General features: G+C 38.1%; 2 protein-coding genes across 3 annotated transcripts in view; one reads left to right on the top strand and one right to left on the bottom strand.

The window, feature by feature from the left end:
* The first annotated feature begins 221 nt into the window (after window positions 1–221).
* LOC130419027 (progestin and adipoQ receptor family member 3-like) lies at window positions 222–5,898 on the top strand. The gene is made up of 7 exons (XM_056745370.1): window positions 222–420; window positions 818–1,042; window positions 1,162–1,324; window positions 1,769–1,924; window positions 3,085–3,282; window positions 3,744–3,834; window positions 4,589–5,898. Exons 2-7 carry the CDS (start codon window positions 852–854, stop codon window positions 4,729–4,731), a joined length of 942 nt encoding a protein of 313 aa, XP_056601348.1. The 5' UTR covers window positions 222–420; window positions 818–851; the 3' UTR covers window positions 4,732–5,898.
* A 40-nt stretch (window positions 5,899–5,938) lies between these two features.
* Window positions 5,939–13,960, bottom strand: part of LOC130419026 (BMP-2-inducible protein kinase-like) — a 30,711-nt gene continuing 22,689 nt past the window's right edge. Inside the window, exons 15-16 of one of the 2 annotated variants that reach the window (XM_056745369.1) lie at window positions 13,629–13,748; window positions 5,939–8,735 (exon numbers count right to left, since the gene is read on the bottom strand). In XM_056745369.1, coding sequence (XP_056601347.1) covers window positions 7,342–8,735; window positions 13,629–13,748 — 1,514 coding nt within the window. In that variant the 3' untranslated portion in view covers window positions 5,939–7,341. The remainder of the gene's footprint in view (window positions 8,736–13,628; window positions 13,749–13,960) is intronic. The other variant, XM_056745368.1, reaches the window with a different exon arrangement.

Genomic DNA, 13,960 nt, shown 5'->3' with positions numbered 1-13,960 from the left:
AAATATCTTTCTCTATGTTCATCAGAACACAGAAATGCATACAGATTTGAAAAAACTCGAAGGTGAGGAAACGATGACAAAATAAAAAAAAATGGGTGAACTGTCCCTTTAACAAATGAAGTACATACTTTTTCTAAAATTCTATTATTTATTCTAATTTTATGAACCTTGATTCTCATAAAATCTCCAGATATGATCAGATTTTGTGAATAAATCGCTGGAGAGAGCGATTACAGCCTCAGGTTACATGTGAAAGTAATCCATCTATTAGCTTGTTAGCAGCTAACGTTAGTAGGACAACACAACATCCTACTTCCTTACACCCGGCTAACATGAGTCTGAGGGAGGGATATTGTCGTTGCTCGTGAGCCTTATCGATACAAACCTTAAGGATTCCGTAATTTAAACCTTAATTCAATGGTGAGTGTAAAGTAAGGATGCAGTAAACGCGTTAATCCGTTTTTTAAAGTAACTCCATTAGCTACAAGTGGTTAGCATTTAGCTGCTTATCAGTTTCAATGCTGTGTGATTGATAATTCAGCTACGTTACGCAGACTGTGATCTGCTAGTTTTATCAAAATAAACAGCGTGTCACGTGTATATGTTGTGTGTGCTTGTCAAATATTTAGTCATAAGGATTCAACTTGTTGGATAGTGATTTAAAAATTAATCTCAGCTTCGTTTCGTCTCATTTAACAGAAGTTTAAGTTCTAAATAACCTGTGTGGAATTTGCATCTGCATTATTTAAGGGTTTAGTGACTTAACGAACTAGCTATACATGTGAAATAATGAAATATTTCTTTTTTGTGTCTTTAGGACTGCGAGTGAGAAACTGGATGACGTCATCATCATGCCATCCGAAAAGTTGCAGAAAAAAAATGGCCAGTACATTGAATTGGGCAGTTACCAGTATTGGCCAGTCCTGGTGCCCAGAGGGATCCGCCTGTACACTTATGAGCAGGTGCCTGGCTTTCTTAAAGAAAACGCTTATATCACGGATGGCTACAGAGCCTATCTCACCTCTAGACTGTGCATTAAAAGGTGAGTGCTAGTATCCAGCTTTTATTTGCATTCATGAACATCTAACGAAACATTTGGGTGGTTGAAAATGTAATGAATGTCTTAAATGTAAGAATACGCCTGTGTCACCTCTGTTGTAGCCTTTTCATTCTGTCCAATGAGACGGTAAACATCTGGAGCCACCTGTTGGGCTTCTGCTTATTCTTCGCATTGGGAGTTTATGATTTGCTGGCTGTGCTGCCTACCATAGGAGCGTCCAGAGAGGATTATGTCATCTATTCTATAGGACTGTTCTGCTTCCAGGTATGTCAGTGCTGGTTACACATTTTGCATTTGGTAGATGCAAAATGGGTGACGGTCACATTTCATCGTGTAACCGTGTATGCTTTTTGGATCAGTGCCATTTTAGCGATAAAAACCGAACTTGGATTGGTACTTCTAATACATGATCATTGGCCCTTTTGATGGGATACTTTCCACATTCACTGTCGCCAGAGTGGAAAGAGTATATTCGTTTTTGTCGCCTCCTAAACTTGGCCCAGTCTAATTCTAGATCTGTTACAGGCTGTTATCATGCCACTGGTAATAGACAGAAAGAAGCAGCTTTTATCCTTGGCAGCCATTCTCAAACGTTAGGATTAGGCGAAGTGTCCTTGCTAATTCTCTCCCAAAAATGTAATTGTTGAATCGTTTGATTGGCCAACTGGTTGGCTTTAATGAATAATGTTTCTCCATGTTACCGTTTAGATGTCAATGCTGTGTTCTGCGGGCTATCACCTGTTCTGCTGTCACCGTTCCGAAAAGACCAGCCGCCGCTGGATGGCGTTGGACTACGCTGGCATCTCCATTGGAATCATAGGCTGTTACGTTCCAGGAGTGTTCTACGCTTTCTACTGCAATAACGTACGTGTGGCTTCTGTTACAGAGGGGGCGGAGCAAGCACTGCTTTGTGTGTGGGTTGTGTGAGTTTGGAGGTTATGGTGGTATTGGACGAGTAGATTAATTGGGTATCTTGAGGTGCATCATCCCACAGTGGTCTCCGGCAGCAGATGGTTGGCCTGATTTTGTTTTGGGCATATGTTACCTGTGCAACAGATACAGAGCAAGAGTTCACCTGTTCCTAGTGAAAAACAGTCTGGTGTGTGTGTTGTGAATGCTGTGTGAGAGACCGTGTGTTCATTTTAGAAGAATATTAGTATGCGGGTGGAGCGAGTTTGGATGGAATGGATCTTTTTTTTTTGTCGAAAGTGATGCAGTACAACATATTCCACGTGTATAATAGCAATTTTATCATAATAATAATTATAATAACTTTATTTTATATAGCTCCTTTAAAAGTAGCATCTCAAAGCGCTTAACATAAGAAATGAAAAATAGAATATAAAAACATTAGAATGTGTAACATGTTGAATTTCCTCTGAGATTACTTTAGCACTAGAGAGACTGTATTTCGTTGTTCGTTGTATAAATGTTGGTTTACACAATGGACCCCCTGTGGAGCGGCTTTGTACTGCCTGCATGAAATGAGGCGACGCTTGGCTACGAATCTTCGTTGTTTCAAGCGAAAACGGAGCGTAGATTTCGGTGAAGTTTTCTGAAAACTTGGAGCTTGGATATCCTGAGCAAGCTGCTTGCTCTCGTCCACTCCCACTTGCTATTTGCCGAGCGCCACCGCTTTTGGCCACGCTGCTCCACATGGTTCTCCCCACATATTGGAAGTGCTGGCTTATTGTGCCCCAGAATGCGGCAGAAATCTGCTCCAGCCCAAAGCAGATGGCCGCGTTCGTGGACCCACTCCGTCACTCCTGTTCCCCACCATATGACATTCACACGTGGGTGAGCCATCTCCACTCTCCCCCTGCCAAGTGTTTAGCTTTGCTTTTTGGATGACTACTCAATCAGCCAAGTGCCCCAAGAGAAAGAAAGCCGTTGCTTTTTCTTGCCGCAGAGCAAGTGGAATTTATTTATTCCTGCATATGGAGAGACAGGTCTGTATTGTGCGCAATAATCCATGTAGTTCAAAAGCAAGCTGGTGATCTGTGTTTTGTGATATGTGTGTGCAGTACTGGCGGCAGGTGTACCTGGTAACTGTTCTGGCTATGATGCTGGCGGTGTTCTTCGCCCAGATACACCCTCATTACTTGACCAAGAAGTGGCAGCAGCTACGCTCCGTTATATTCTGTGCTGTCGCAGGATACGGCCTAATCCCAACTGTTCATTGGATCTGGCTCAGCGGGGGGTTCAGTGCAGACATAGTCCAGGTAAGATTCTTTTAAGTCAGTAGCGTTGCTGTAGGTCAATTGGTAGAGATTGCTTTCCTGTAGCTCAGTGGTAAGAGCATGGCACTAGCAACGCCAAGGTCATGGGTTCAATCCCAGGGATTGCACATACTAAGATGTATGTATAAAATATATATAATATATGTACCGATACTGGTTATACATATAATATATGTACTAAATGTATAGTAAAATGCAGTTTAGGTCGCTTTGGATAAAAGTGCATAATAATGTGTAAATGTACGTGTAGAACACTGTGATGCAAAGGCCATGGGTTCGATCCCTAGGGAACACACATACTGATAAAACTGAATGAATGCAAGTCACTTTAGGTAGACACAGTGTGCCAAATGCATAAATGTAATTGAAATGTAAATTGATTGGGAAATACAATACAAGTGTGGTTTAAAATATTTAAAATACCTATTTTGGCCCTTCTTTAGGAATTTGTTTTCCGGGTGCTGATAATGTACGTACTTGCTGTAGCCGCTATCGTCTTCTATACCTCCAAAGTCCCAGAGCGGTATTTTCCAGGTACAGATTCAGTTGATCCTTTCATATCCTTTTCACTTTATTCATTTTAGGCTGCTGGTTTTGGTTAAGAAATACTCCATTTAAAATATTTGTTTATATAGGACATATGTGACCCTGGATCACAAAACCAGTCTTAAGGAGCACGGGAACATTTTAAGTAAAATAAAAAAATACATTGTATGAGTCAAAATGATCAAATTTTCTTTAAAACCAAGAATCATTAGGATTTTAAGTAAAGATATTTTTTTAATATCCTACCTTAAATATATAAAAACTTTATTTTTTGTGAGTTGATGGCCTGCCACAGTGCCTCTGATAAACAGCTTCAAAGGCAATTTTCTCACTATTTAGATTCAGTCAGATATTGTCCTATTCTAACAACTCATACATCAATAAAATCTTATTAATTCAGTTTTCAGATTATGTAAAAATCTCAATTTCGAAAAATTGACCCATAAGACTGGTTTTGTTGTCCAGGGTCACATATACAAAATATATCTCTGCAATTCATAACTGTAATGTTATTATAATGATGTAAAAATGAAGTGTTCTTTGGATTTCGTAGTGAATGTCAATTATTTTTAAAAGGAAGTAACATGTGATTTTATATTTCAAACAGAGAAGTTATTTATTGCAGCTTTAAAACTGTCTTAACCAGAGATACCATACTTAAACAGACTCACATTGATCCATTTGACAGGCTAAAAACCAACATCAAAGTTTTAATGTCTTTTTTCTTCTGTGTATTCTTTAGGTCAGCTGAACTATCTGGGCTCCAGCCATCAGATTTGGCACATATTGGTTGTGCTTATGTTCTACTGGTGGCATCAGTCTGCACATTCCTTAACCAACCACCGTCATTCTCACCCTTGCCCAGACTACCCTCGTCCTTCCTAGAGTAATAGGCTTGTGTCACCAATGAGGACCGTTATTTGCTGTTTTAAAATATATTTAGGCTTCAACACAGTTATTGTTTATATGTTTGCGAGTTGTATGGATTTTTTTAATTGTTGGCAATTTTGACATTTTATAAATGTTGTAAAAGTGCCTATAGCTGTGGCTATCTAAATAGTTATAAAAAGGCTATAAACACATATTGTGAAGCAGATTTAGGATTTTCATATTTAAGGCGAAGCATCCTTTCATGGCATCTGCCAGGGGCTGGGTTTCTATGTCTTAAGTGTGAAGGGATTGTTACATAATAGTTATGCATTCAGTATTGTTTGTTCATACTATTTCAGTTTCTTCTTTTTGTATTTGTATCTAGAATACAGGCCTACTCACAACCATTTGCTGGAACATGTTTTACTGTAAACGTATGTACACTACACTATATTAGTCTCATTTGTAAACCAAAATAAACCAAAGAAGTTCAGTAGATGTTGTTCCTTGGTAAGCAAGTATTTAATGGGTACCTGCATTTGTAAACTTGTACAATTTGTGTTGCAGTTGGAAGATGTCTTGTTCACTTTTTATCTTAATCTGGGGCTGGTTGCATAAACTGCTTAGACTAGTCTTAGAAGTTAGTCATATAGTTTTTTAACGTCTTTAAATCTATCGCATCAATGTCAGATTAGGCTTATTGAAATATGAAGAGCCTGATTAGTCCTAACTAATTGCTAGTCAGTGAGACTTGTTGTTAAAACACAGTCTTAACTTGGCGGCTACATTTATGGAAATGGGCCCTGGACGTCCTAAAATAGAATTTAACTTGTGTGGGTTTATAATGTTAAACTGAGGAATGGGATATGTTTTAAAGATACTACGACTTTGTGGAATACAACTACATGTTCCTCAATAATAACCTATAGATTTTATTTTATTGTTGGCTAGTTTGACATTTTACTTGACAGGTTGATATGTAAAAATGTTTCTGAGCTGTTACTGAATCATAAGTGCATAAATTATGGCTATTTTTATTTATTTTTACCACATATGTTGGGATATGCCTATCCATAAAAGAGGAATAATCCAGATTTATCTGAATAAATGTTTGTTTTTTCTTTAATGTAAATTCTGCTCACTCCATTTCATGGAAATAAATGATGTTAACTGTTATTAAGAGTTTTTTTTGTCTTTGTTGTATTTATTAAAAATAAAACAGACCACTGATCACTAAATAAAAAAAAATATTTCATATTGCATTGTTAGAGAGTGCAGTACTATATATTAAAGAAATGTAAAAGGAACTTTACTCTCTAAAAACAGAAAAACATGAAAAATGATTTTTGGTCTTGAATGTCATGTAAGCCATAGCCTTAATGTTTCTTCCAAATGGCCCTTTTCATAATTCCTATTCAGATGTGACACCTTTTATGTGTGATACCCTTTAGTGTCTTTAAACGTTTGTCTTAAAGTGACATTTTAGCCAAAAATGAAAAGTCTGTCGTCATTCACCCACATTTATACATTTCTTTGTGCTGTTTAACACAAACTATATTCTGAGGAATGTGTAAAAACAAGTACTTTTACTACTGACTACCATTGTAGTTTTCTCACTACAGCTATTTTACTATGATAGTCAATAGTGACCCAGAACTACAAACATTCTTCCAAATGTGTGTTCAGCAGGACAAAGAAATGTATACAGGTTTGAAACAAATGGAGAGTTAGTAAATGAAAACAGAACGTTCATTTTTGGATGAACTATCCCTTTATATATATACATATTAACTAAGGGTATGTATAAATTCCTTGTTCTTAATTCTAGGTTATCTTCATTATTGATACTGACATTACCAATAATGTCCCTGTGCCTTTTAAGGAATAATAACTACAATTAGAGTTATTATTATTGTTTCATATTCAAACGCATCATCAGAACCAACAATAAGGTGACCCCTCTCCAGTGTGGTCTTAATTTTGGAAAGGAAAATATGCGTCCATTGTCATGTATGCGTATAGGAAGAACACTGTTATAATAAAAAAGAATGAAAACATTGAATGCACTTAAAAATGTAAAAATATGCATCAAATGATCAATATGTCAATGACTTTTAAATGGAGAAGACCTTCACTCGACACAAATGGGCTACAACATCCATTATGTATTCGAGGTACTGTAAAGCAGGGCGGGGCATTACCCATATAAGGCTTCATGGTGTTTAACTAATGTTGGTATATCCAAACGAGTAGGTTTACCAACTCAGTGGTCAATGGAGTACAAACTTAATCACAATGCTCTACGTTTTTACTGAGCAAAGAGCGCTTATGCAGCATAGAAGGCTTTCTAACGAGCGAAGGCTAAAGAGTATGTTTTGAAAAGCCTATTCAAGAACATCCACACACCACAGGTTTAAGTCACATAATAAAACATTGTTATAGCTGTCCAATTATGTATTAAAATACTTAGAAAACTACAAAAGGTGGATGTTATCTAATTTAAAGGACTTTGTCCCAATTGGCTGCACAGCACAAAGCTGCCGTCCATTAAGTACATTTAAAAGGCTGCTTGGACTTTGCATAATGTGGCAGTGTGTGTGTGTCTGAACATGTGCTGGAAGACATTCACTGCTTTGAAGGGAAAGGTGCGGCTCCAAAAGGGTCGAGATCCATTTGTGGTGTTTGTGGAGCTCCATCCGGGACCACCACTTCTGTGAAAGGTACGGCGCCAAAGTCATCAATCTTATTTCCATCAAAAACACCATGTAGTGAGCTTGTTCTTGGCCTGCTGTTGGATAAATTCATCTCACTTTTGTTGTCTCCCAAGCTCTGGTGCTGACCGTGTCGCCTGCCATCTTGTGAATGAAAAGGCTTGTCGTCAAATGGGTCCAGCAAGGCCTCCTCCGGGGGGAGCGCAGCTCCTTTTTCCATCACCTCTCCCAGGGAAATACTGATGTTCTCTTTTGAGTCGGAGGCACTGAGGAACTCATTGCTGCTCTGCGAGTCCCTTCTGCCCGACTTCTTGTGCCTTCGTGCCCGTTCAGGGGTGCGGAAGCTGGGTTTGTTGCTTTTTCTGCCACCGGTGGGTGTGCCGTGGTGGCGCTTCCCATTGATGCCACCTGCCTCCTGCTTGGTTCGTCTTTGACGCAAGGAGAGTTTCTGAAGGCTGCGCTGCTTCTGTCGCAGTTGCTGGGGGCTTGCTTCGTCAAAAGAGGTTGGGCCGAAAATATCCTCCTGGTTATTGGAGGTGGGTGTGACGTGGCTGGGCTGGAATGGGGAAAAGCCAAATACATCCACAGTGTCGAGGGAAACGGGTGTTGTCTGGCCACTGTGGCCGTCGCCACTCTTGCTGGACTTGGAGAGGTTTCTGTTGAAAGGAGCTTTGGTGAACACATCAATCTCGTCCACAGCATTATCCTGGCTCGCCTGCCTGAAAGGGGCTTTGGCAAAAATATCGATGCTCTCTGGTGACACTCGGGGCTGACCGCTGCCAACAAAAGGAATGGCACCAAACACATCCACAAGGCTTGCAGCAGACATGGTGACACTTGGTGAATCTGGTGGAGTGATCGCTCTGGTTCTGGATTCAGCTTTCACAGTTGGAGAAGGTTGGTCAAGCGGTCTTCTTGACTTAGGTTCGGCTATGCTACAGTCACAGTCTGAATCGGAGCTTGGTTTGTCCTCTTCTTCTATCTCTTCCTCAGAGTCCATAAGTAATGGCCTCTGACCCAGGTTTTCAGGCTCGGTGTCTTCATGTTCGCTGTTAAGACCTTCCTCCTCTTCCACTTCCTCTTCCACCTCCTCTTCTTCACTGCTTTTGGGAGAGGGCGGGTCAGACTCGAAATCACTGTCAGACTCCTCGCCAGCTTTCTTGGACAGTGCACTAGTGGAGCTACATTTTTTTGCAGGTTTGGTAGGGTCCTTGACAGATGACAGGGTGACATCTTGTGTAGCCGGTGGTCCAGCCGTAGCAACACTGACCTTCTCAATTGGACACTCCGCTGTTTGCACACCAGCTCCTGAAAATAAGTTAAGCAAGTTAATAATATGATATTCACTTCATAATCAGTAGCTGCTCAATTGGACTGAAAAGCATTTAGCTATACATACACCTTTGCTGTGCGCATGAGGAGTTTTGGTTCATCTTTTGTCTTAAAGGAATAGTTCACTCATTTACTCCCCCTCTTGTCATTTCAAACATGTATGACTTTCTTTCTTCTGCAGAACACAAAAAAATTTATTTTGAAGAAAGCCAGTCACCGAATAGCGGCAGTACCCATTGACCTGCATTGGTTTTGTTTTCATACAATAGAAGTGAATGGGTACTGCCGCTGTTCGTTTACCAGCATTCTGTAAAAGATCTTCTTTTGTGTGAGATTAAAGTCATAGGTTTGAAATGATAAGAGGCCGAGGAAATGATGACAGAATATTCATTTTTGGGTTTACTATATCTTCAAACATTAATAATCAAACGATTTTCACCACAAGAATATAACTTATAATTTACAGGCAATGTCAATACACATTTTTTAAGGGAATTGTGGCACATGTTTTACATTTTGCAGGACTCATGTATGATTTTATAACATTACATAAAGCCAAATAAGAATTTCATTAAACATGTAAAATGTAGGGAACAAATAAAAACACCTTTTGTCTAATCTGCATAACAAATTCATTTGGATTGACAAAAACAGGCGCATGTAAATAGCCTCCTACGGAGAGCTCTAAAAATGCCAGACTAAAACCCACAAACTTTAAGATGCCAGTTAGGGAAACGGTCCAAAAATAAATTTTAAAATAATTGATAATTATTTATTATAGAATACAATCAAAACCATTTGAGTGTATATTTGCATGTGTAATGATGTTTAGGTTTGGTAAAATAATTATAATTGCAGCAAAGAAATTCTCACTACTTTAAATAGCAAAAGTCTAGATTATAGTTGGTCAGACCCCCACCTGGCTCATAAAATACTTCAAAAAAATCATGTCATATTCAGAATACAAAAATCATGAGCAAAAGCATACTGATGTCTTAAGACACTGAAACTGAGTCGAAGTTATAACATGAGAAATAGTGTAAACTAGTATAACTTGCACATCTCAATATTTGTCAACATGTATAATTATTGAGCTATTGCTCTAATTTCAAAAGACTGAAATTCTCGGCATGGCTAAACATTGCCATCCTCCCCCTGCTGAGCAGGCAGAGCTGTAGATCTGTTACCAACAGATCCATCCAAACTGGCAAACCAAGACTCTGAATTAGCCAAACTCTGTGTTATGTGAAGTCCAGAAATATATAAATAAACCAAACTTCAATTAATTAATTAAACAAGAGCAAAAACGACCACCACTTCTATTTGTAATCTTATAGTAATAACAATATATCTGCATGCATTGTGGATGGGTAAAAGAAGTGTGGCTACAGCAAAAACAAGGCGGAACGATTTCTGATTTATAAAGTCGTCTGAAACTTGGAGGAGAAAATGTAAGACAGCATCTGTTAAGACTATCCGGATTACAATATATCTAATCCCGCCCACCATTTGGGAAACAACCATCAAAAGGGCAGCATAATGGAACATCCTTAATCATATAAGAAGATCCTGAGCAGAAGAAGAAATGTATTGAGTGTTCTTTTCCAGGCCATCCAATTACACCCCGATGACGGCTCTAGGAAAAATGCTCATGAAAAACGGATGGCCAGACCTCTGCCCACTTTGGTTGAATATGGCACGTAATTGAAATGTCATATTGCTCTGAAAGCCACATATCCATCCAGTGGATTACACAGAACCTCCTTCACCCGGCTCAGCAGATCCTAAGCGGATTGTCTTTTTTGTCTTCACAATATGATTTAGGAACAGAGGTCACATGGTAATGATAAGCTTTGAAAGTTCTTATTGTCTTAAATCACGTGACCAAGCACTTTCCTACGACTTACATTATTTCCTCAACAAGGGACATTATAAAAGCATTTTTTTGTGTTTTTGCTAAATCCAATGACCTACTCCCAGGTTTCACAAAGGTGTTTATCACACAAACCACATAATAACAACTACAGCACATATTTCGATGCTCAATCGTGCAACATGTTTTGATTCCTCTGGACTCCAAAACACTCCTATTTAAGCATTTTTTGTTAAGTATTTCACTTAATATGAGCAGATAAGATTTATACTATTTTCATGACATAAACAAACAGTAATGCTTGAACACAAACAGAACTGAAGCAAATCGAAAATATGTCTCTTTGTCCCTAACATAAGAATATAACTTTAGACCAATTTTACCTTATTTTAATCACGTTTAGGCTTTTAAAGGAATAAACGTTAGACAAAGACAGCCAAGCTAATATATCATTAATAAGTAGAGCATCTTGCCCTCGCGGTATAAAGGTGGAAAACATGACAACTTGATAATAAAGCATCAGTCAAACTCTCCTGTAAGGAGCTTCACAAAATCAACAAATATAAGATTGCTTTTAAATGAGCTTTATTTATAATTAGCATTTGGAAAAAAAACATTCAGTTATACATTATAATACATAAATATTTACATCAGTCTGTCAATGCAAGACATTAACAACTTGTTGCAACTGATGTTGTATGTATGTTTGTGTGTACAGATGACAGGTCACTGAGGAATGGTGGAGCTATGAACTTCTGATCTGCTGCAAAATCATCTACATCCTTCTTTCTAAAGGAGAAACATATGCAACAAAGACTCTGTTTTCAAGACTCTGACACCTGTACTGTGATTCTCAGGAAAATATAATATAATAAAAAAGAAAAAAATGCTGTAGTAGTTTAAGTATTAGTGCTTAGAAAGCTAGTTAGACATGTTTTTAAAAAGTACCTCTATATGCAAGTGGGTTTGTTGTGATTCTCAACATGCTTATATTAGTTCTACTTACACTTGCATAGTACAAAATATGGCTCAAAAATCTTTTATAATACAAGTGATGCCTACACGAGTCTGTGTTATCCACCGATATCCCACTCGACCAAGATGTCTCAAAATGAATGGCTGTCTTTATCTAATACAGAATGGTAACACATTTGAATATTCAAAAATAAAACACAATAATTGTTATCGGATAAAAAGAACCTGAGTGGGTGATGAGATGAATGAGGACATAAAGATTAAGAATCCACATCAAGGATTCGCTAAACTTTATGATCAACTTACCGTTGAGAAAATAACGCTTCAGTAAACTTTGTGAAAAGCCCTTATGTAAACCTTTCCTTAATGCATTTTCTGACAATGTACTGATGTCAAAATTATGTTAAATGTTCAATTAAGGCTCAAGGCTGCCAATATGAGCAAGAGAGAGTAACAATGACATGGGTTATGTGATGTAGTTATCATGTAAAAGACTCATACATACTTCAACATAGCGTTTTCTATGGAAAACATTATCCGTGACCAGAAAAAGTTCTAGCATAAGCTACATAATAATAAGACATCAAATTATGCAAGGGTAAAAGCAAGAAAAAAGGCCTGCCAACTCGAGTTGCTTGTGTAGATGCAACAGTTCTGATTACTCGGCTAACCTCCCTCCAAGTTATCCTGCCAATGTTCCCTAAATTGGCAACCTAAAGTATCTTCACAGTAAATTATAAGAAGGAAAAGCAAGGCTCAATGAGGAGTTTAAAGCCAACTCTAACACTGCGGAGAGACGGGTGTTTAACTCCACCAAAAAATTGGCATGCTTACAAAGTAAACAAAGCAACTAAGAGGATCGCTGGAAATTTTCTAGCATTTTAGGTCCATAAAAATTGTACCTGAGAACTTTTGGCACTCGCCGTCGCTAACTAGAACTCAAGCGCAACGTGTAGCTAACTGATCTGGGAAAGAATAAAAATCCAGTTAGTGGAAAATTAGGTCGCTCAAGAATTCGCAAAGCTATTCTCTCATGCCAACCTGATGCGTTTTAGCGAAACGTGTAAATGTAAAAAAAGAATTGAAATAAAAGGAAAATTCCCTTAAACTTGTTTGTTTTCTCAACTGAAGGAAATTCACTGGTCAGCGGCGTTAAAAATAAGTCACTTCTGGTGGCTGACGAACATGCAGAACAATGTTTGATTAAACGTTAGCCTTAGAAAATAATAAAACTAAACTACACTAACAAAGAAAAGTCAAGAGTACAATCCACACTTATATTATCTTTCACTGGACATTGAGATTAGTTCAAAACGTACATTCTTTATAAAATGTGTCCCGTTTTGTAGAATATAATCTATTACTTTTAAAAGAAAAATGCAGATTTTAAAAGCAAGAACACAATAAAAAAATTCACCAATGTTTTAAAAGGGCTAGAACAGACAAAAGCTTTAAAATTCTAAAGAATGACAACAAGAAAAAGAAAATACAAAAGGCACCAGCAACAAACATGGAAATGCAACAATGCCATGATCTAAGAACTTTAGTACATAAAAATCCCTAGAAAACAAGTTTATATCTCTTATAGTTTCAGAGAATACGTTTGTATTATATTTGTAGTCTGTAAATTCTCAATTCCTAGGCTTGCATTTTAGTATATACTATCTCTGACCTGTTATGGGTTATTTAAATTTCTAAATCTATGTCTATATATCGTAATCTATACTGTATTACTATGTGCTTACTTTATGTCTTTATAAACTATCCGGACCATAACCCAAAACTTTAAATCTCAGTTTTAAGACATACAGGGATTACATAATAATGACAGGACTGCAGGTAGCTAAATGTACCATTTAAAGCAGGACAAATGGAGATTAGCATAGATTTTGTTAGCAACCCGACTCCAGAAGTGACAATGAATTGCGGTGTACAGGCATTAAGGAGCACAGAGGTGAGGAGAGAGAAAGAGGACTGGGGCTTTGGTGAGGGTCCTCTGAGAGCCGGCTGCTAGAACTTGCCTGCGTTGGCCAGGAAGGGCACAGAGCCAAAAGGATCCTCATGCAGTGAGGGCTGCAGTACCGGCTGCTGTCTGTCTATATTGCTGGACTCCATGCTGACAGATCTCTCTACCGGCTTTTCTGTAGGGAAGACGACACAGAAGGGCGTTAGAGGGAATACAGAAGGGCGTTTGCACCCTCTGCTGGAGAGGTTGAAGAATAATATAAGCATATAAACTATAGTGCAAATCTACAGTAATGAAATGTTTTGTTCTATGAATGATACGGGACAAAAAAGCATCTACATAAAAAATGTATACACGTCTACATATATTTTGGACATGAATTACGTA

This window comes from Triplophysa dalaica, chromosome 4 (genome assembly GCF_015846415.1).
Source record: "Triplophysa dalaica isolate WHDGS20190420 chromosome 4, ASM1584641v1, whole genome shotgun sequence".
Classification (NCBI taxonomy): Eukaryota; Metazoa; Chordata; class Actinopteri; order Cypriniformes; family Nemacheilidae; genus Triplophysa; species Triplophysa dalaica.
The sequence above is the reverse complement of the archived record's forward strand: the minus strand, read 5'-3'. Positions and strand labels throughout refer to the sequence as shown.

Bases quoted from the DNA above. Each gene is read 5' to 3' on its own strand.
- LOC130419027 (XM_056745370.1), top strand. From the start codon at position 852: ATGCCATCCGAAAAGTTGCAGAAAAAAAATGGCCAGTACATTGAATTG. The intron at 1,043-1,161 runs GTGAGTGCTAGT...CCTCTGTTGTAG, and splicing joins TCTAGACTGTGCATTAAAAG to CCTTTTCATTCTGTCCAATG. The intron at 1,925-3,084 runs GTACGTGTGGCT...ATGTGTGTGCAG, and splicing joins ACGCTTTCTACTGCAATAAC to TACTGGCGGCAGGTGTACCT.